Source organism: Macrobrachium rosenbergii, chromosome 48 (assembly GCF_040412425.1).
Source record: "Macrobrachium rosenbergii isolate ZJJX-2024 chromosome 48, ASM4041242v1, whole genome shotgun sequence".
Classification (NCBI taxonomy): Eukaryota; Metazoa; Arthropoda; class Malacostraca; order Decapoda; family Palaemonidae; genus Macrobrachium; species Macrobrachium rosenbergii.
In genome coordinates, this window is record NC_089788.1 from 36,380,768 (window position 1) to 36,405,767 (window position 25,000).

At 36.5% G+C, this 25,000-nt stretch overlaps 1 protein-coding gene across 4 annotated transcripts in view; it reads right to left on the reverse strand.

The window, feature by feature from the left end:
- LOC136831343 (ATP-dependent DNA helicase Q1-like) overlaps positions 1-25,000 on the reverse strand; it is a 443,841-nt gene that overhangs the window by 21,843 nt on the left and 396,998 nt on the right. Inside the window, exon 12 of one of the 4 annotated variants that reach the window (XM_067091650.1) lies at positions 6,497-6,634. The exons of the other annotated variants lie outside the window; for them this stretch is intronic. Within the exon in view, the coding sequence (XP_066947751.1) occupies positions 6,543-6,634 (92 nt within the window). The 3' untranslated portion in view covers positions 6,497-6,542. Of the gene's footprint in view, positions 1-6,496; positions 6,635-25,000 lie in introns of those variants that run through there. 4 annotated transcript variants of the gene reach the window in all.

Below are 25,000 nucleotides of genomic sequence, written 5' to 3' on the forward strand. Positions count from 1 at the left end.
CGTCTCGTTTTGAAATTAATTTAGCTATTTTTTTTGTTAATAGCCGAGTCGATGACTCTGGCTGTTTGGGGGCGTTCGTTTGTGTAAAAAAAAATCAAGATTCCGTTTGCTATTTTCACTTGATTTCATCATAATACAAGTTTTATGTATTTATCGTTTATCAGCGTAAAAATAGCAGTAATAAGTTTTTTCATGCCCAGTAGTTTTGATTAAAATACTTTTGCTCCAATTTTAATTACGGCCGAGTTTCATCCATGTTGCTGATGCACGATAATTTATAGTCATTAGCAGCTTGAACATTGTTTTCTCAGTTTCAGCTACAACTTGCAGCTTAAACTTACCAGTATATTTCCTTGCCAATCTTTTATCCTTCCCGAATAAGGGTATAATGTAAAAATATATCAGTTCTATTCTACTTAACTTCATTTGTACTATAACTACAGCAATTGTTTATTACCTTACGATGGTTGAAATACAAGCAAAATGGCTGTTGTTATCCGATTCAGTGATAAGCAAAACAACAGTTTCTTGTGCAGTTGTTTATGGCTGTATGCATTTATGTAAGAGTATAACGTTACTAACGATAGATTTATCATTCTTTTTTACCTTGGGATAAAGAGTTGGAGGAAAAGAATGTGGTCTATTGTAATTCGGTCTCTCTCACTGCCTGATTGTACGCTGCTGCTTACGCCCATGGGAAATTTAAAAATATTTTCTAAATATTGTCATATCGGTATTAATTGCTTACACCATTGTAAAATCGAATTATTGTAAGGCAAATTATCGTAACTAGAGCACTACCTGAGTATTTTAATATTTTTATCATAAAAAGTGCATTTAGTCATGAAAATGAGATGAAAATACAGTAATCAGTGAATATTTCTCGGTGAAAAATACCGTGAATGGGCGAATTTTCAGCAAATAATGCGTACATATGTTCCTTAGAAAAATCCGTGAATAGGTGAGTCCGTGAAGCGTGAGACTGCGAATACGGGGGTTTATATATATATATATATATATATATATATATATATATATATATATATATATATATATATATATATATATATATATATATATATATATATATATATATATATATATATATATATATATATATATATATAGATATATATATATATATATATATATATATATATATATATATACATATACATATACATATACATATATATATATATATATATATATATATATATATATTTTACCTATTTCCCTGGGTTTATGGTATTTTACAGGCCGGCAACGGAACTTTATTTAATTGCCCTTGGAGTTCTGACTTGCATAAAGGGAAATCGTAAAATAAATAAGAAAAAGGGGAGAATTTAGGAGCTGAAGGCTCTACTTCATAAGGAAATGTTACATAAACACTTGGGCTAAATTAACCCTTAAACGCCGAGCCTCTATTTACAAAAGTGTCTGCCGTATGCCGAAAGGGTTTGAGAGTTATCGCCGAAACGGAAAGAAAGTTTTTTCAAAAAACCACAGCACGCTTAGTTTTTAAGATTAAGAGTTCATTTTTGGCTCCGTTTCTTCTCATTGCCTGAAATTTAGTATGCAATCATCAGAAATGAAAAAAAATATCATTATCATATATAAATATTGGAATATATGGCAGCACGAAAAAAAATTTCATATATAATTGTATACAAATCACGCTGTGAGCAAAACGGTTAAAGCTAATGAGTTATTTTTTTGTTGTATTGTACACTAAATTGCGATGATTTTGGTGTATAACAAATTGTAAAACGATCAAAGCAACACAGAGAAAATATTATCTCAAAATGATGCATGAATTCGTAATGCGCAGACGTAAAAAAAAGTTTTTTCAAAAATTCACCATAAATTGAAATATTGTGCTAGAGACTTCCCGTTTGTTGCAAAATGAAGGTAAATGATTGAATATTACTAAAATGTAAGAGTTTTAGCTTACAATTGCATTTTTCGACCATTGCGGTCGAGTCGAAGTTGACTGAAGGTTGAAATTTCGGAACTTATCGTGATTTATATGAAAATATTTCAAAACTGATAAAAGACACAACCATCAGTTATTTTTTGTTGTATTCTACATGAAATTGCCCACATTTTCATATATAAAACGTTATGTAACGGCTAATATAAAACGGTGCAAAAATTACGACAAAGTGACTAAAGAATTTCCAAGATTTTCAGCAGTTGGCGCGAGCGGACGCAAGGAAAAATTTTTTTTTTTAAATTCACCATAAATCGAAATATTGTGCTAAAGACTTCTCGTTTGTTGCAAAATAAAGGTAAATGATTGAATATTACTAGAATTAATAGTTTTAGCTTACAATTGCATTTTTCGACCATTTTGGTCGAGTCAAAGTTGACCGAAGGTTGAAATTTTGTCATTTATTGTGATTAATATGAAAAAATATGTCAAAATTGATAAAAGCTACAACCATGAGTTATTTTTTTGTATTCTACATGAAATTGCGCACGTTTTCATATATAAAACTTTATGTAACGACTAATACAAAACTGTGCAAAAATTACGACAAAGTGACTAAACAATTTCTGAGATTGTAAGAGCCTGACGCCGTCTCTTCCCAACACGTGTTTTGTTCGTCGTCCTTCGGAGTGGCTAGACGTTAGGCGTCTTCACAAACAGAAACATACACACAGTTTGATACAGAAGATTCGTTGGAACATTATGAGTACATGATTAGAATGCTTGTATGGCAATGCAAGTAGTGGTGATTGTACATACATCAAGACAACAATGGTTAGGGAGAAAGAGACGGAAATATTGTATGGTTGAAATCGCGTTCCTTTAGAGAAAGAAAACGAGACGCTCTTGTTGTCTTGTCCACTCCGATGGACGACGAACACACGAACACACACGTGTTTGGAAGAGACAGCATCAGGCTCTTACAAGATTTTCTGCAGTTAGCGCGTGCGGGTGTAAGGAAAAAGTTTTTTCAAAAATTCACCATAAATCGAAATATCGTGCTAGAGACTTCTCGTTTGTTGCAAAATAAAGGTAAATGATTGAATATTACTAGAATGTAAGAGTTTTAGCTTACAATTGCATTTTTCGACCATTTCGGTCGAGTCAAAGTTGACCAAAGGTTGAAATTTTAGCATTTATCGTGATTTATTTGAAATTTTGGCATTTATCGTGATTTATATGAAAATATGTCAAAATTGATAAAAGCTACAACCATGAGTTATTTTTTGTTGTATGCTACATGAAATTGCACACATTTTCATATGTAAAACTTTATGTAAAGGCTAATAGAAAATGGTGCAAAAATTACGACAAAGTGACTAAAGAATTTCTGAGATTTTCAGTAGAGTTAGCTGATGTTTTCTTTTGGGGTAAGAAAGAAATTCGCGCATGCGCAGCTGGGTCACGCTTGTAAACAAAACAACAGCGTGATCCGTGAACTCCCAGCATCCCTCAAGGCGTGATTTCAAATTTTTCGCAAACGAGGCCTATGAGTATTTTTCCGCGAATATTTAAAAAACTTTTTGTAGTCAACGTATTTTACGTCCACTTGGCACCCGACAGACAATTTTTGTCGACATAAAATGCGTCCAGTCGGCGTTAAAGGGTTAAAGAATTATATTTGCAAAAGCAAGCATTTGAAGGGAAAATGAATAAGTAAATTGGTAAAGGGCTTGCAACGCCTGAAGATCCTTCTACAGGCAGTCGTCGACTTACGACTGACCGACTTTATGACGGCTACAACAATATAATAATATATAATAATATTTAATTTTATATTTTGCTAAAATATGTTGAGCGCGCGTACAATACTTTTTCCCGCTACCGGCAGAGCGCTCATATCCGAGAGATGCTCAGCTTTCGGCAGCGTTTAGTGTGTTTGTGTCGTTACGGTCGCATACTGTACATTAATACCGAAAGACATTGTTTGTTTGCTCCAAACCCCAATCAAAGATGTCTTCAAAAAGAAAATCTTCCTCAATTTCCAATCCTGCTAAGAAAGCAAGAAAAGCTATTGATCTGGACACGAAACTGAAAGTGATAAAGCAGACTGAAGGGGGAAAGAAAGTGAATGTAATAGCGCGTGATCTTCAATTATCGCATTCTACTGTGTCGACAATTTTGAAGGATAAAGAACGGATTCGTGAAGCAGTGAAGGGTTCAGCACCTATGAGATCAACAGTGATAAAGAAACAATGAAGTGGACCCATACACGAAATGGAAAAACTATTAAATGTGTGGATTGAAAGCCAACTCCAAAAACGTGTCCCATTAAGCCTTCACATACTGCAAACGAAAGCTTTAAGTATTTTTAAGACGTTGAAGGAGCGTGCTGGAGAAGAATATTATCAAGAATTTTCAGCAAGTACAGGTTGGTTCAAATGGTTTAAGAAAAGATTTCAATTGCATAATGTCAGAATCACTGGGGAAGCAGCGAGTGCAGATGAGGAAGGTGCGAAAAAGTTCATTGAAAGTTTGGATGAAATCATTGTAGAAGAAGGCTATTTACCAGAACAAATTTTTAATGTTGACGAGAGTGGCTTATTTTGGAAGCGAATGCCGGAACGCTCCTACATTTACCAAGAGGAGAAGTCTATGCCAGGATTTAAGGCCTCTAAAGACAGGCTGACTTTGTTGCTTGGCGGTAACACCGCCGGGTTTAAGCTTAAGCCATTTTTTATTTATCATTCCGAAAACCCGCGAGCCTTCAAAAATGTGAATAGGAATATGCTACCAGTCTACTATCGGTCTAACAAAAAGGCATGGATGACTCAAGCACTTTTCGAAGACTGGTTCTTAAACTGCTTTATTCCCCAGGTTCGCGAATATTGTTTGGAAAACACTATTCCACTCAAGGTGTTATTACTTTTGGATAACGCACCCAGGCATCCACCTCATCTAGCCAATCTCCATCCCAACGTGAAAGTGGTATTTTTACCACCCAATACAACTCCTCTCATCCAACCTATGGACCAAGGAGCTATTGCTGCCTTTCAGGCAAATTATCTAAAAACCACCTTTTCCCAAGCTATATCTGCTACAGATGATGATCCTGACTTATCTTTACGCGATTTTTGGAAAAAATACAATATTCTTAAATGCATCAAGAACATCGCTACGGCATGGGAAGCTGTGACAAAGAAATGCATGAACAGTGTTTGGAAGAATTGCGCTAAACGCTATGTGAATACTTTTGATGGGTTTGATAGTGAGAATGAACTAGAAATGAATCGTAAAAAAATTGTGAAATTAGCCAAAGATCTATCGTTAGAATGTGAAATGGAAGGAATCGAGGAATTGCTTGACAAAGAGTCGGAAGAACTAACAACTGAAGATCTGATTGCGCTGGAAGAGGAAAAAGTGGCAGAAGAAGAAAGGAGAGAAGCAGCAGCAGAAAAGGCGGATGAGGAGGAGGAGCCACAAAGAATGTTCACGACCAAAGGCTTAGCAGAAGGTTTATCACAGTTAAATAAACTTCTAGCTCATTTTGAAGGAATGGATCCAAATATTGAAAGATTTTCAAGAACTGAACGCATGGTCCTTGATGCTTTTCGTCCATACCGGGAAATTTATGAAGAGAAAAAAAAAACCGACCATTCAGACAAAACTAAGCATGTTTATGAAAATAACATCTCCGTCTAGCCCTGCCCCCTCTACCGGTACTACCATAGATGACCCCGACGATCCCCAGCCATCCACCAGCGGACAATAATTTAATTTTTTTTTTTGTTTTCAAATTTAAAATGTTTCGTAATTTTTATTTTTATTTTGTATGTTCATGTTTTTGCTGTACTGTAAATCAAATCTATCTATGCATTATTGTAGTTTGCCTGAAATTTATAAAGAAAAAATAATTTACTGTAAAATAAAACTTTGTGTTCACAAACGTGTTGGCAACAGTACAAATGTTTTCAGAAGTAAAATTTTGTTCGAAAATGGTAAAAGATTCATATTTTTGTAATGTACTTTGTATTTCTATTTTTTGCAAATAAATCAAATGTAATAACAAATTATGTATTTAATTCAAACCTATAAATAAATAAAAGTAAATAATACATCATACGTGTAGCTGATTGGCAATGCAAATGGCGGATAAGAAAATGTAAACAGACCAGACAGATGGTTTGAATGCCTACAATAAAAATGTTAAATACAGTAATAAAAGTTACAGTAATAAAAGTAAGTATTAATCAAGGAGTTCAAGCATGATAAGATTTCATATGCTAAACGTAATAATAGGTACTATACATGCACATTTTTGGGATAATATAAAATGTATATGTAGGCTAGTCAGTTGTCATTGAAAATGTAAACAAAAAAATACGTACATGTACATGTATGTGTGTTTGAATATGGTAAAAAGGATAAAAAGACAGCTCAAACATGATTAAATTTACAGTATTCAATATGCTAAAAAAAGACAGTACAGTATACAGTACATAATTAGGATATAATATATGATGGATAATATACGGTAGGTACAGAATACATGTACATATGTGGTTGGTCGACTTACAACGAGATCGACTTACGACCGCTCTGTCAGAACCTAATGCCACCGTAAGTCGACGACTACCTGTATTAGAGTCTTGATTAAGGGCAAGGCACAGGCCAAGATGAGTCCACTGCGAATGGGTCCCTCTGCAAGAGAGATTTACACATTACACACCAGTAAAGGAACAATTTAACACAGAATAAGTCTCGAGTTTGCACTGAGGGTGCCAAAGACTCGAGGAATGAATGACCACTTTACACTCGAACACAGGACATTGGAAATGGCACGGGATAAACTGGCACAAGGACAGAAATGAAATGCTGTTACTCCAGGCTTTCTAAAGGGCAAACTTTCGTGACCGAAAAGTCTTTACTCCACTTTACCTTAGGGGAAGCGGTCTCAGACGAAGAAAGATGAGGGACAATCACACATATGGCGGTGCCCTCGAGGATGACTGGAGTCTGGAGTCGGACGGGGGGACAAAATGGTCTTCTCAACAAGCTGCATCACCCGCCCGCGTGTATGGCTGTCCCTTACGACTCTTCACGAGACTATCTAACTGACTAACTGCTTCTCTCCCTTTTAAGGCACACGGCCAGGGGTAGGGGCCGTGTGCAAGCATGAGTCACTGGCCAGGTGGGCAGCGATTCCGTTGCGCATTCCCGGGTTCCCTGCGGAGGTAAGACAATTCAGGCAGCTTAATTTGCCTTTAGAAAGTCCATTTAAGAAGATTAGTTAGGCTAATCTTCTTAAGGGCGTGGCATAAAATATCCTCCTGGCCCCTGTTATCTGTGTCATCTCAATATCTGTTCCAGGTAAAAAAAGGGACAGATCGGAATGTTGATATCATTGATAGGCCATGCGGTTCTCAATAAACAAAAGGGGTAAATTAGGTGGGGGCGCACTATGCTGAAAGTAGACGTCTGAGTTGTTATAATAATATATATATATATATATATATATATATATATATATATATATATATATATATATATTTATATATTTATATATATATATATATATATATATATATATATATATATATATATATATATATATATATATATATATATATATATATATATATATATATATATATATATATATATATATATATATATATATATATATATATATATATATATATATATATATATATATATATATATATATATATATATATATATATATATATATATATATAGATATGTATATATAGATATGTATATATATATATATATATATATATATATATATATATATATATATATATATATATATATATATATATATATATATATATATATATATATATATATATATATATATATATATATATATATATATGTATATATATATATATATATATATATATATACATATATGTATATATGTATATATGTATATATATATATATATATATATATATATATATATATATATATATATACATATATATATATATATATATATATATATATATATATATATACATATATATATATATATACATATACATACATACATATATATATATATACATACATACATATATACATATATACATATATATATATACATATATACATATATACATATATACATATATATATATATATATATATATATATATATATATATATATATATATATATATATATATATATATATATATATATATATATATACATATATATATATACATATACATATATATATATATATATACATATATATATATATATATATATATATATATATATATAATATATATATATATATATATATATATATATATATATATATATATATATATATAAATATATATATATATATATATATATATATGAATGTATTTTTATCACATCACCGTGATTCATATACATGCATTAAGCTACAAACGTCCTTTAATATCCAATTCACTATAAGTCGGGAATAATATATTTTCATATATGTTACCTGAAGGGGAATTTTTTAGTTAATAATAAGTTCGCCGTCTCGTGGGCTCAAACCACAGAAGAGAAGAACTCAGGACTACAGTGATGCGAATTTTAACCACACGGCCAACAAGTGAGGTATAAATTGATACCAACTCTCACCTACAAATCCACGTCGAACTCAGGTATTTGTACTTAAAATTGATATCAACCCACCTCTGCCATGCTAACAATGTAGTACGTTTGTCGCACGCAGCCATATTATGAATGAATTTTTATCACATCACCGTGATTCATATACAAGCATTAAGCTACAAACGTCCTTTAATATCCAATTCACTCTACTTGCGAATAATATATTTTCATATTCGCGTCACTGCAGTCCTGAGTTCTTCTCTTCCGTGGATCGAGCCCATGAGACGACGAACTTATTATCAACTAAAAAATTTCCCTTCAGGTAACATATATGAAAATATCTTATTCCCGAGGTAGAGTGAACTGGATATTAAAGGATGTTTGTAGCTTAATGCTTGTATATGAATCATGGTGATGTGATAAAAATTCATTCATAATATGGCTGCGTGCGACAAACGCACTACATGGTTAGCATGGCAGAGGGGGTTGATATCGATTCTAAGTACAAATACCTGAGTTCGAAGGGGATTTGTAGACGAGGGTCGTTATCAACTTATACCTCACTTGTTGGCTGTGTGGTTAAAGTTCGCATGACTGTAGTCCTGAGTTCTTCTCTTCTGTGGTTCGAGACCACGAGATGGCGAACTTATTATCAACTAAAAAATTCCTCTTTGGGTAACATATGTGAAAATATATTATTCCCGAGGTAGAGTGAATTGGATATTAAAGGACGTTTGTAGCTTAATGCTTGTATATGAATCACGGTGATGTGACAGAAATTCATTCATAATATGGTTGCATATAATAAACGCGCTACATGGTTAGCATGGCAGAGGTGGGTTAATATCAATTCTAAGTACAAATACCTGAGTTAGACGTGGATTTGTAGGAGAGAGTCGGTATCAACTTATACCTCACTCGTTGGCCGTGTGGTTAAAATTCGCGTCACTGTAGTCCTGAGTTCTCTTCCGTGGTTCGAGCCCATGAGACGGCAAACTTATTATCTACTAAAAAATTCCCCTTCATGTAACACATATCAAAATATATTATTCCCAAGGTAGAGCAAATTGGATATTAAAGACTTTTGTAGCTTAATGCTTTTATATGAATCACGGTGATGTGATAAAAATTCATTCATAATATGGTTGCTTGCGACAAACACACCACACGGTTAGCATGGCAGAGGTGGGTTGATATTGATTCTAAGTACAAATACCTGAGTTCAACGGGGATTTGTAGGTGAGAGTTGGTATCAACTTATACCTCGGTCGTTGTCCATGTGGTTAAAATTTGCTTTACTGTAGTCCTGAGTTCTTCTCTTCCGTGGTTCGAGCCCAAGAGATAGCAAACTTATTATCAGCTAAAAAATTCCCCTTCGGGTAACATATATGAAAATATATTATTCCCGAGGTAGAGTGAATTGGATATTAAAGGACGTTTGTAGCTTAATGCTTGTATATGAATCACGGTGATGTGATAAAAATTCATTCATAATATAGCTGCGTGCGACAAACGCACTACATGGTTAGCATGGCAGAGGTGGGTTGATATTGATTCTAAGTACAAATACCTGAGTTCGACAGGGATTTGTAGGTGACAGTCAGTATCAACTTATACCTCACTTGTTGGCCATGTGGTTAAAATTTGCATCACTGTAGTCCTGAGTTCTTCTCTTCCGTGGTTCGAGCCCATGAGACGGCGGACTTATTATCAACTAAAAAATTCCCCTTCGGGTAACATATATGAAAATATATTATTCCCGACATTTGTAGCTTAATGCTTGTATATGAATCACGGTGATGTGATAACTACATGGTTAGCATGGCAGAGGTGGGTTGATATCGATTCTAAGTACAAATACCTGAGTTCGACGGGGATTTGTGGGTGAGAGTTGGTATCAACTTATACCTCACCTGTTCGCCATGAGGTTAAAGTTCGCGTCACTGTAGTCCTGAGTTCTTCTCTTCCGTGGTTCAAGCCCATAAGACGACGAACTTATTATCAACTAAAAAATTCCCCTTCAGGTAACATATATGAAAATATATTATTCCCGAGGTAGAGTGAATTGGATATTAAAGGACATTTGTAGCATAATGCTTGTATATGAATCACGGTGATGTGATGAAAATTCATTCATAATATGGCTGCGTGCGACAAATGCACTACATGGTTAGCATGGCAAATGTGGGTTGATATTGATTCTAAGTACAAATACCTGAGTTCGACGGGGATTTGTAGGTGAGAGTCCGTATCAACTTATACCTCACTCGTTGGCCGTGTGGTTAAAATTCGCGTCACTGTAGTCTTGAGTTCTTCTCTTCCGTGGCTGAAGCCCAGGAGACGGTGAACTTAATTATCAACTAAAAATTCCCCTTCAGGTAACATATATGAAAATATATTATTCCCGAAGTAGAGTGAATTGGATATTAAAGGACGTTTGGAGCTTAGTGCTTATATATATATATATATATATATATATATATATATATATATATATATATATATATATATATATATATATATATTCCTTGGGATGAGAAAAAATTGTCTCAGGGTTCCTCAAAGTGACAAAGGTTGGGAACCCCTGCTTTAGAGTACTCAGTCGTATTTTTTTGTTATGACAGTTCAGGTATCTGGCTGTAGTCAGGTAAGTTTTGAATTCCATGACTGATCAGTGTAATAACCAGGTACTTGAACACTTCAGACAATATATATATATATATATATATATATATATATATATATATATATATATACATACATACACATATACAGTATAAACATATACATATATGTGATGTAAGATCAAAATGAAATACACGTTATGGAAGATAGTGTAATAAAAATATATATGTACAAAGTACAGATCTTTCATCCAGCTGCTGCGGACTTGTTCACTAAAATGGATTATAACAGACAGCTCAGGAAACAAAGTAAAGCAAAAAAACAAAACATACAAAACAATCATTACAGAAAGTAAACCATTAATCAGCTTGTTGGGCCTCTGTCAGTTCAAAAATTCTACGACACCTTCTCAGTGAAATAAACCTGGAACCTTCCACTAAAGAGCCAACAAGGTGATTTTGTTCTAAAATAGTTCTTTGATATTGGAAAGAATTTTAAATGACTAGAAATACTTCTAAAATTATGAATATCAGAGCATTTGGAAATTATATCCCTTTAGACCAAGTTTCCATCAAAGGGCACCTTGAATACATTTTTTGGTAGTTCTGCCAAAGCATTTATATATAACTTTACCATTTTTAAAATCTATTCCATTATCCCTTTCCCAGGCATGCCGAGCTATAGAACTGTAATTATTCCACAATTTACATACTGAAATATGGCAAATTTTTAAAGTAATTTGTATTTTTCCTAACATAAAAACCTACGGTTCTTTGCTTAGGAATTAGTTTGTGAACGCAAGCTGGAACAGCCATTTAACTTCCAGACAAGATCAATAATTACCGAAGGGAAGGGGGAAGCCCCGCCCACCTGTCGTACTGCACTCCACTTTCCCTTCCAGCTCAGGTACTAGAATGAGGGGTGGTTGAGGTGGGCCGTGAATGTAAAGAAATTCAGGTTTGTGTGTGGGGAGGAAAAATATAAATTACTTTTAAAATTTGATATTTGTTCTTACGCAAATACAAACCTTCATTCTTTACATAGGAGACTTATTCATTGATGGGGGAGTCTGGGCAAATCTCTGAACCGACTGGTTGGTTCTACCCAGCCCGGAACACCTTCCTGGTCTGAAAGAGCTAAGGAAGGTATCCCACACCTCTAGTTTGTTGGACATATGGGATGTTACACTGTTACACTTCTGGGCATAAAGTAATGAGTTTGTTTTTGTTATCTTAGATGAAGGCTTAAAGGAACCAATACGTGTTGGAGACAATAAAACTTGCTATTAAAACCAAAGGGTTTGTTTCGTTGTCTATCCCTCTCTCCCCTTGTCCAGAGAGAGGGGGACATGCATCCAAGCAATCTACAAACAAGATCAAAGACATGATTCCCTAGTCATGTACTCATCTGCAAATGTCTGTCCAGCGCGTGATGGCTTGCTATCAGCCTGTCTGCCCTATGAGAGGGAGAAAGGTAAAAGAGAAACAGGAGAAGACCAGTCACTCACACACACTTTCTCTAACTTAACGAACACCTCAGACAAGATGCTACCTGTCCACTTAGGGGACCTGAGTGAGGCTACAAAACATGTTGGGCAGCCACCACAAGGCCCAAGGAAAACATGTCCACGGACTTGTGGGCAACGTATCAAAAGTAAAACAAGGTAAATATGGTCTGGTGCAACCACTTGCCTGTTCATAGTACCTGTTGATTTAACAGGTTCTTTCAGAATGGCAGGGATGGGTTAATGCCCCTAACCTTGTAAGCCCTCACCCGGACCAAATTCCTGTCCTCTTCATCAAATGAGGAGAACTCCCGTCTGATTGTCTCATGAAGCAAGAAAGAGATTGTGTTCTTGGGCACCACTTTCTTGGCTGAGCCAGTACTAATGAAGAGGCATCAACACTCAGGCTTGAAATGTCGTGATTCCTCGAGGTAGTACTGCAGCACTATCACTGGACTAAGTAGCATCTCGCCCAGATCACTACCTACAAAGTCCTCTGAGGAGGGGCTCAAAAAAGACTCGAATTTGGTGTAAGAGACCAATGGATTCTGAGTCTTCACTACAAATTCCGGGACAGGATATCCCCATCGTGCACTACCCTACAAATCTCATCCTTCCCATGCATTGACGGCTTGCTAAATATCTCTCTGCCCTACGAGAAAGGCATAAGAGACTCTCTCGCTTACCAAACACCTTAGACGAGATACTACCTGTCCCCTCAGGGGAGCTGGATGAGCTACACAACTTGTTGGGCAACAATCACAGGGCCCAAGGAAAACATGTCCAAGGACTTATAGGCAACATCCTGAAAGTGGAATGAGGTGAATATGGTTTGGTGCGACTACATGCCTGCTCGTAGTACCTTTTGAACCGACAGGTTCTTTCAAAATGTGAGGGACAAGGAGATGGCCCCTTGCATGGAACTCCTGTCTTCCTCATCAGACAAAAAGTATGCCTATTCAATTTGTCTTCCTCATCAGACAAAACATATGCCTATTCAATTTGTCTTCCTCATCAGACAAAGAGATAACTGTTTGATTGTCTCATGAAGCCAGAAACAGTTTGTGTTCTTGGATACCTCTTTCTTGGCCAAGCCAGTACTAATGAAGAGGCATTGACACTCAGGTCTGAGATGTCAAGTTCTTACGAGGTAGTACCGCAGCACCCTAACCAGACAAAGTAGTCTCTCGTCCTAACCATTACTACAAAGTCCTCTAAGGAGGGGATTGAAAAGGACTCAAATCTGGTGTCAGGGACCAAAGGGTTCTGAGTCTTAACTACAAATTCCGGGTCACACTTGAGTGTAACAGATCCCCACCCCGTCAAGTGCTTAACATTAAAGGAAAGGCCATGAAGCTCTCCTATTCTCTTCACCAAAGCAAAGGCAAGCAAGATAACAGTCTTTAGAGGCAGATCCCTGTCTGACGACTCTCTAAACAGCTCATACGCAGAACGAGTTAGGCTCCTCAAAATAAGAGTCTCCTCCCACTCGGGGGACATGAGTTCCCTGGAAGGGCAAGACTGTTCGAAGCTTCTCAGAACCATAGAGATCTCCCACAAGGGCTAGAGATTGAATCCCTTCAACCAAAGGACCTGGCCAAGGGCAGCTCTATAACCCTTAATGGCCAAAACTGAGAGAGGTTCATCTCAGCGAAGAAAGAAAAGAAAGTCCGCTACCTGCTGAAGAGAAGCTCTGACTGGAGAGATGCCTTGTCAATGCCAACAATGACAGAAGATGGCCCATTTCCCCTGGTACACAACCACTGAGGATTTTCACAGGTATCCAGACATCTCCTTCGCTGTGCATCAAGAAAAACCTCTCAATCGCAAGAGACGTTGGATAGTCTACAGGTGTGAAGTGCCAGCATTTTCACCACCTGATGATACCTCTCAACGTGAGGCTGGCAAAGTAGGCTGTGCCATGGGGGAATCTCTCTCTGGACCTCAGAACAGAGCCAGTAGGTCCATGAACCACTCGGTGTGTGGTCACTTGGGAGCCACCAGAATCAACCTGAGATTCAGGGTGATTAGCACTCTGCTGACACTTGATGAATCAGACAAAACAGAGGGAAGGAATAAGTCTCTAAGTTGTCCCATGGGTGCTGGTAAGCATCCTCCATCGCAGCCCATTAGTCCGGCACAACTGAGCAGAACACAGGTAACTTCCTGGGGACATATCACTGATGCTATGTGTGGGGTTACCAGATCAGTATGGACAACCCTAGACCCGGTGGATACCATGAACATTAAAGTCGTAACAGTCATGGTCGAAGCGGTTACCAAAAAGCCTTTCAAAGCCTTCAAGTGATCAAAGAGAACAAATACATTTGGCTCCCATGAGAAGCCTAGGGAGGGCCATAACTCCCTAGTTCCCTGGCGTCCACAACACCTGAAACAAAAGTCAGGTTAGGTGAGAGTTCCCAAAGCCCCAAGAACAAGCATCCACCAGAGGAGAACTCCTCCGAGCAAAGAAAGACTTCTGGAGAGGAACCGGGCTGGTTGTCTCCCCTCTCCCACCCCGGCAGCCCTCTACCAAAGCAACAGTAGGAGATGGCAAAAGGTAAACTGCTCCCTTTGGAGTGGTAACAGCAGGTGGAAGTTTGGCAGGTAGAAAGGTACTTAAGATAACCTTTGGTGTCGCCAGCAGAGTATTGCACTGTGACGACACCGAGAAGATCTTTTTTCTCTTCTTCCTGACAAGCTTCACCCACTGTTCAGAAGGCCAAACCCAGCCCTCTGAGCATGGACTGCTTTGACTGCAATCATGTTTACAGCATGATATACACAAGGTGTGTAGGTCAATCCCTACAGAAGAGAGAAAGCGGTTACATAGCCTGTCCTTCCCTAAGTATTTTCCCACAAATAATCTCACAAAAAAACTCTATGCACACATTAATTAATATTGGAGAAAGGGATGAGCTAACTGAAACTCTGGCCTTTTATTGAAAAAAGTTGCTTTCAAACTCAAATATAGTAGCTTCAATTCAAATATAGTAGCTTCAACTGACAATTTAACTACATCACAAAATTTATCAATAGGTAGTGGAGGGTAAAACACATCTTCAGCAAGTAAGAGCAAATTATCCAGGACAAATTGCAGAGGGACATTCATAAAGAGGCAATAATACCCAAGCTATACATAGTATCAACTCCTTTCATTCCTTTTACTGTACCTCCGTTCATATTATCTTCCTTCCACCTTACTTTCCACCTTCTCCAAACAATTGTTTCACAGCTCAACTGTGAGGTTTTCCTCCTGTTACACCTTTAAAACCTATTTTACTCTCAATTTCTGTTTCAGCGCTGAATGACCTCATAGGCCCCAGTGCTTGGCCTTTGGCCTAAATTTTATATTCCATTCCTTCCGATACATGGCACTAAGCACTAACACAACCACATTGCCGAAATTTATCAATAAAATCAAGACTATGTCTTCAATGTGAAGTCGACACTTTACCAACCAAACTAAAATTTTGGCTACCCAAACAGAAAGATCATATTGTGGAGTATTACAGTTGGCAATGATAAGTCTTAAAGGAATGCCTTCCCTGTGAATATCTGGCAAGTCATAAAAGTAACCAAATGAGGGTAATTTCCTAGTTGATTTACTATAACATCCTTACCAACATTACCACTAACAATCTTTTTGATAATGGAAGGAGCTTTCTTAGGTTTAATATAGGTATTTTCATCAATCTGCAATCTATTGGCTTACCTTAAACCAAATAATCTACCTTACTCATTATAACATTACTTTCACCTTTATCAACCTTGGAAATCTTAATACCAGTTCTAATTCTAAGTTTTTTGAGAGATTCCAAGAAACGTTTAGGCAAAAACTCCTTTGTTTTGATAGCTACTGTAAAATGCCTTTGATAAAATCAAAATTAAATTCCTAAAACTCTGAATTAGAGAGATTATTACCGATTCCTTTTAAAAGTCAAAATCATCCACCTGTCAAAAGATTAAGACTAAAGCTAAGCAAAATTTCACAGTTTAGATCAATATCAAGATCTGAAATAATTTTGAAGTTTTCAGGGTTAAAATATTGATTCCACCTTGAACTGCAGCAAAGATTTTCAAGCTTCCTGTGAGACTGATGCACCAGTGACTTGTGAAAGGCCACTTCACTAGGACAGTCCAGTTCACAGTTATTATTTAGCATATTTTCTCAAAGTAGATTCTTCTTATGTTGAATCTCTAACAATAATTCTTCTCTTCTGAAATTGGCACTGTTTAGTTGATTAATGAGGAAATGGCTATGGTAGCTGGGAAATGACGCACGTGCGGAAGGCTCTCTACAATGCCAACCAAACATCTTTGGTATCACTTGCTCTGATATACAATTCTTGAAAAAAATAATCTGGTTCTTGATGTGCTGAGTCATTATGCAATGTCAGTCAAAAACACGATATTCCCACAAAACTCCATCTCCTAAGTTCTGCCAAATGTAGTTCTCAAACAAATTGGACACCTTGAAGTGTGTATGTGTGAAGGTTGTGGCGTTATGAATGAAATATGAAAGTACTATGTCGTACTTCTCTGAATGTGAAGTAAAATCAACAACAAATTACATGTTAAAAAACATGGTTTATTAAAAATACGTATGTACAAAACTTAGAAGTTTTGCAGGAATATCGCGTTTCTGAACAACACTGCATAATGGCTCAGTGCATCAAGAACCAGATTATATTTCTCAAGAATTGTTGAGAATAATATTATAAGCCAAGAAATTTGTAAATGTGCTGGTATTTTGGAAATATTACTATTCATTTACATTCATTCCAAAATCAAAGTACTATTTTAGGACAAAATAACCTTGTTGGCTCTTTAGCGGAAGGCTCCAGGTTTCTTCCACCGAGAAGATCTCGTAGAATTTTAGAACTGACAAAGGCCCAACAAGTTGATTAACGGTTTACTTTCTATAAAGATTGTCTTGTTTGGTTTGTTTTGTTGCTTTACTTTGTTTCCTGAGTTGTCTGTTACACTCAATTTTAGTGAACAAGTCCACAGCAGCTGGACAAAAACTCTTTGCTTTGTACGTATAAATTTTTAATACACCGTGTTTTGTAACGTGTGTTTCATTGAGGATCTTACCTCACATTTTTTAAATGTACGACATAGTACTTTTATATCTAGGTCAGCAAAACCTCCACGATAAGGAGCGAATACAAACTGCCCTCATCCTCAGCCAACGGTCCCCACCAAACGTGAGGCAATGAACGGGGAATCACCAAACAAGCATCCAGCCAAATAAATACATGAAAAGAGAAAAAAAACAACTCTCATGGGCGAGGTACCACTTAAATAATAACAACCTTTCTTGTGGCATGAAAAGAAAATGAAATTGAAACCAACTGAACACATTTACTTTAAAGGCCACGAATAAAAAATAAGCAAATTAACAAGTATATATACATATATATATATATATATATATATTATATATATATATATATATATATATATATATATATATATATATATATATATATATATATATATAATATAACTATATATATATATATATATATATATATATATATATATATATATATATATATACAGTAATACTAAGTTACTTGTGATTCAGAGATTCATTGAATTCAAACACGCAAACTTTCATTGGAACCAAACTAATTATTATACACGAGTTTTTCACAGACATGCGAACATTTGCAAATACTGAGAAACCCTGCAATAGTCTTTATGTTTAATTTTTTAGTAATTTATAGTTTTATAGTTTAATGTAATTGAATAACATTAAATAATAAAAGTAATAATTTCTCTCTTACTGAGATGAGAGAATCTTTATGGTACATGTATATGTTTATTTGTTTTGTATGATAAATAAAATTTTTACCTAATAATAAGCACTAATTTTCAAATATTAATAAGATTAAATACTAATAATAATAATAATATAACTGTAATTAAAAAATTTGTATGTATCACATATGAATTTTGTAATTACAGTTATATTATTATTATTATTAAAATATTATTATTATTATTATTATTAAAATATTTGTTTATTTAAAATATGTATCACATATTTTAAACAAACAAAAATATTTTTCCTTCATCTTCTGTAAGAAGCTCGAAGGCAAAAGCTGTCAGACATGTCACTTTAACATGACAAGAGGGGTAGTGTTGCTGATTAGAGGTCAAAGGTTTCTTGTAATTCTCTCTCTTTCTGTGTGTCCGTAATAATTTATAAAAAATTTCACTCTCTTAAGTAAGGACAACTGTTATCTCTCTCTCTCTCGTTCGTAGTTAGCACAACCTATGTATTACTGTTTCTCTGTATGTCTTTAACTGTACAGTAGATAATTTTAAATTGATCCTAATTCTGCCTGTACCATTTGCAAACTGTGAAATGCTGCATTCTAAAACAGAGCATTTTCGGAGACAGAAGAGACGGAGACAAAGAGAGTTCTTAAAGTAGGGCTGGGAGAGACTGCATCCAAAGGTAATGTATTAGCTAACTTTTAAGTAAGTACAGTATTAATTTCACTTAAAGTTAGTTTAATAATGAATTTCCATCTTCTGATGTCTAACGTAAGAATAACTTCTCTCTCTCTCTCTCTCATGTTATCCTCTGTCACCATAATAATTCATAAATAATTCAACTTGATATTTCAAGTAAGGACAATCTCTCTCTCTCTCATTATTCTCTCTATCTCCTTAATAGCATTAAATAATTTCACTATCTTAATGGAACTAGCCCTTATCTCTCTCTCTCTGTTCATAGTTAGTGCTCACACATTTTTGCAACTTATTATTTCTGTGTATCTTTACGTGCACAGCAGATAGCTTAAATTGATCTAATTTTACCTGTGCCATCTACGAAGTGTACATGTGCTAGTGTGGCAAATACGGTCTAAAACATAGAGACATAATAACTAAGAGTTGTATTAGTCAAAATAAAAAACACTGTTTATTCATGAAAAAGTATTTCAGAACAAAGAGAAAGAGACGTACAATAAAGAAGTTATTAAAAAGAGGTTGAGCAGGCTTCTAAAAATAGATTGGTCGGAAGGGGAGTGAGACAGAAATTCTCTTCCAACTCTCTATTTTTACATCATTTATTTCTTTTTTTAAGGGTAATGTATTAAGCTAACTTTCAAATGAAATTACAGTAATTTTAATTTCATTAAAAGTTAACTCAATAATCTGGGAGCATGATTAGGGTCATATTTAGTGTTTAAACTTTCGAAATAAGCATTTATTAGCATTTTTAGAGACTGTGCCAAACTTACACGAAAATTCACCTTGCGTGAGGGGGTTCTGGAACCTAACCTCGTGTAAGTTTGGGGTATATATATATATATATATATATATATATATATATATATATATATATATATATATATATATATATATATATATATATATGTGTGTGTGTAATGTGTGTGTGTGTTTGTGTGTATATAGATAGATAGACGGTGTTGGTTATGAAATGCATGCACTGTTGTGCAAAGGTCAAGCAGGGCAAAACATGGATACTTGGGTCTTTTTCAGGTTCAGGATGGTCTGAACACAACGGCATTTCCAGCACAAATCCTGCATTGACAATCTTCTCGGAAAGTGCCCAGATACAGTAACACATATCCAAAGATAGAAGTTTCCATGGAACTTTTTGGTCTAGTTCTAATCGGTTTTTGGGTGTGTTAATTGAAACATAAATCTGTTCCTGGTTACAAAAATGCTTGGTGCAAAGAGGCTTGTTATGGATTGCTCACTCTATTGCGATAAGTCAATTGGAAAGGAAATATTGGACACGCTGGGAATTGGAATTCCCATTTGCTGGAGAATGAGTAGAGACTTAGCAAAATTACTAATTTTTATGAGCCTTCCTTTACAGACTTGATTATTCTTTTATAATTATTTAACATTTATCTCATGTGGTGCTGTGTGTTGATGATCTGGGTGATATTTGATTTTTAACAGAGATGGTTCCCTTTTTTTTTTTTGGCAGAATGTTTCAATGGAACCATGGTTAATTGGGGTGGACACGCATCTACACAGACATGCGTGTGATAGAGCCATAGTGAGAAATGGTCATCTTAATGGCACAAAGACGTAAGGGATTACGTTTATGTGAAGGCTTAGTGGAGAAGAATGCAGTTGGAAGAATCCCATTCATTATTTCTGTGTTAGAGAAGGTGTTTATGTTGGGGGAAATATTCATTTATCCTTTACACTCATTTTGTGGTTTTTAGCATTTTCTTTTCCTAATTACATGTTAGCTTCACAAAATAATTTCCACACAATAGTTTAGAGAGAGAGAGAGAGGAGGATTCATTTCAGTTGCCACAGGAGAAGTTTCTTTTGTCAAAGCTGGCTTCGTGAAAGACACGCTTATCGATTGGAGATCTTAGGGGTAAGTAAAAATAAAGTTGTAGGTTTTTTATACAACAGAATTTGGTGGCAGCAGTGGGATTCCAACCCAGGGCCCGAAAGACTCGTGGAGGACATAGACTATACTGGGCAGATTAGCGGCAATAAGTTCGTCTTACCAGGCGTCCTTGGTGCATTATTGATAATTATTACAATCATGGTGGCTATTATTATTATTTTTAAATGCAGGCAGTTTTGCTGTTTCAAGGAGAGGCAGCTTCCACGACTGCAAATGACTGTGAAAAATGAAACTGCCCAGTAGTGACTGAATAAGCGTACTTTGTGTCACGGTTGACACATTGATGGTGACCGAGCTGTTTTATTAAACATTAGTACACCACTGTTGTCCAGAAGTCAAACAGGGCAAAAAGCAGATGCTTGGGTGTTTTTTGGATTCAGCACGGTCCAAACATGACTGGGCATTTCCGGTGCAAATTCAGCATTGTCAATCTTCTCGCAAAGTGCCCAGATACAGTAACACGTGTCCAAAGATGGAAGTTTCCGTGGAACTTTTTGATAGTGTAGTCACTCGTTTCGTCCTCAAGGAGTTACCCTTGCATAGTCTTCCAGGGCTCCATGGTGGCCAGACTTATCTCAAAGAATTCTTTTTTAGCTGGTCTGGTAGCCAGGCATTATGTCGTAATGAAAAAACTATAACACATGATGGAGTGCGTAATGGACTCAAAGATAAAAGGGCATTTTCCCTTATCTTCAGGCGTAGCTGACTCAGTTTTCCAACGTCAAAATCTGCAAGAAGTGACTATTGCGCATGCGCATCCACCATATCGTCTACAAACAGACTGGTACAAGACCAGGGAACTATTACTCTCCTGGTCAAGTGAGAATAAAGTTCACTGAAAACCAGCGCTCTGTATTTCAGCTTTTTGATTCTCAGTTTTCACTAGCGAGGATCATGGAAACATCTAAAATCGAAGGTTAAGTGCTTATTTGTAAGTTCCAATTAAAGTTTTTAGTTTTAACCTGTGGAATGGGTAATTAATTTCTGTATGAAAGCCGAAACCGGCATTTCTTGCGAGCACATGGTCAGTGCTTGCTTACGATCGCTGATCACTAATTGTAAAAAGCACAAATTGTTTTGAAGAATTTGTCTCTCTATTTAGATGTTTTAACTAAAAAAAATGCTCCACAGTTTATCATTGATATAGATAATCCTTTTAGATAACAATGTCTACAATAGTCTAGGCAGTAGCCTACATCAGATTCAGTGAGAATAATTTAGACTCGATTAATAGTGGATGTTGTCTGTAGCCTATAACCTAGGATTACATATCCTTAAGTGTGAACTAAATAACCTGGATTAGGCAGCAGCCTAAATTAAGATTAGAACCTTTTAAGACATTCTCTGTTATGATCCTAGGCAGCAGCCTAGTTTACACCAGGGATCCTAGGATTAGATAACAGGCCACAAAATCTTTTCCTTTTATATAGCCTGTACATTTAAGCATGATCTGAATAATCCAGGACTAGGCAGTATCTTATGTTGGGTTAAGTGATAACCTTTTACGAAACATCCCATTATTAAGGGCTAGATGAAATAGTAATCTGTGATAAATGAGATGGTAGCCTAGCTTTAAGGTTACATATTAAGGTAGTTGTGTTTTACGTAAAGACTACTGGTTAAACCCATCTTCTTAAGGGTGAATTAATTAATCTGGATTAGACAGTAACCTAGATTAGGGTAAGTGATAGCCTAACTATATGGTTACACATTAATAAGTTACTGTTTTATATAATAGACCAAATAGCCTAGGACTAGATATAAACAGCAACCTGGTTTAGATAAAAATAGTAGCCAAACTATAAGGTTACATAATTAGTAAGTTTGTTTTTATATAGCCTATACATTTAAGAGTGATCTAAAATAATCTGGACTAGGCAATGCCCTATACTAAGCTAAGAGAGAACAATTTAGGAAATGTCCTATCATTGGTCTAAGCAGTAGTTTAGACCAAATAGCCTAGGATTAGAAATAAACAGTATCTTAGACTTAATAAAATAACCTAGTTTTTACGACTGGGTAGCGTATCTATGATGCTATGTATTAGTGGAGTTCTTATGTAGCCTATATCCTTAAAGGTGATATAAACTTAGAACAGGCAATAGTCTAACCAGATTAAGTAGGAACCCCTTTTTAAGAGAATATCCTACTATTAGCCTAAAACAGCAGTGGCCAAGTATCAGATAAAAGGGTAGTTGCAGCCACATAAAACAGAAAACTAGAGTATAAGAGGGCTCTTTTCTGTATAGTTTATATCCTTAAGTTTCAAATAACCTAAGATAGGCAGTGGCCTAGAATAGGTTAGGGCCATCTCCTTCCTTGCCCACCAGATGGCAAGCCTGTGGGCGAACCTGGTGCTTAAGAGAAGAGATGCTGGCCTTTCTTGCTTCGCCAGGTCAGTTGATCCCGAGTCGGCAATGACCTCATGGAACGGATCGTTGTTGGATTCTGCCTCTCTCTTTCCCAGAAAGCTAGTAGATGCTGCGGTGGACAAACGTCATGCTGAAGACAGCGACCACCTTGTCCACCAGGCAGTGGCCAAGACCTCCGGGTTTTTGTGCTCCACTGCGGCTTGGCCTTCGGGACAAGCTAGCATTTCCCTGGCCCAATCCTCTGTGTGATATTTTGGGAGATGAAGCAGATATTTCTGCTCTCATCTCCTTTTTTAAAGTCTATAAACATTTTTAATAAAATTTAATTATATTTTATTAATCACATCAGGCATTTTCTTCATTAATTCATTCATTTATCATATTGTAATTTATCGGGAACCATCTTCATCATACACTCATTAACTCATTTTTCATAATATAATTTATTTAGTTTCCGGCTTGAATGGCTTTTGGCCCCAGTGCCTGGGCGCCCCTACATCCATCCAGTCCCAGCCTTGAAGGGTTTGGGGAACAGCCGCCTTCTTCTGCCGGGAAGGGTCAGCAGTAGCGCCCCTTTCAGCCCTGTTTCCAGTCCAACAAAAGGGGCAAGGCGAAGAAGAGGGGGAAACGCTTCCCCTCCAGCTGCTGCCACTGGTGGGGGTTGCCTATTGAGCCATTAGGCAACATGGCAGTGATATGGAGCCGAGACCTGGGTAGTGGATGTCCTTTGGGAGGGATATCTACTCCCCTTTTGAGTCTCAGCCACCCCTTGCCAACTCTCCGGTCCGTCTCTGTACCTACATTCCTGGATCAACGAAGGATCTCGCACTCACACAAGAAGTGCAAGCCATGCTGAGCAAGAATGCTGTGGAAGTCATGTCAGATCGGTCCCCAGGCTTTTACAGCCTTACCTTTCTCGTGGAGAAAGCTTTGGGGGCTGGAGACTGGTCATAGACCTCTCCCCCTTCAACCAATTAATTCGCCAGACTCAATTCACGATGGAGAACGATCATGCTTACGGTGATCTGAAGGGTGCGTATTTTCAAATACCCATCCATCCGTCCTCCCACAAGTTCCTTTGCTTTATCCTTGGGGAGATGGTGTTCCAATTCAGGGCACTCTGTTTCGGGCTCTCAACCGCTTACCAGGTGTTCACACGAGTGTTCACCTTAGTGTCAGCGTGGGCCCATTCACACGGGATACATCTGTTGAGGTATCTCGACAATTAGCTAGTCCTGGCGAGCTCCCACTCTCAGTTGCTTCAGGACAGGGATCAGCTCCTCGAGTTTTGTCACAGTCTAGGGATTGTAGTAAATCTCGAGAAGTCAAATCTCACCCCCAAGCAGGGGATAAAGTACTTGGGCATGCTGATGGATGCAGTAGCAGCAAGAGTCTTCCCCTTGGACTCTCGTATCTGCAGGTCCAGGAAGGCAGTATAGCTGCTCCTATCTCGACAGGAGCAGCCATCTCGGCAGTGGCAAGTCATCATTGGTCACCTGTCGTCTTTGGAAAAGCTG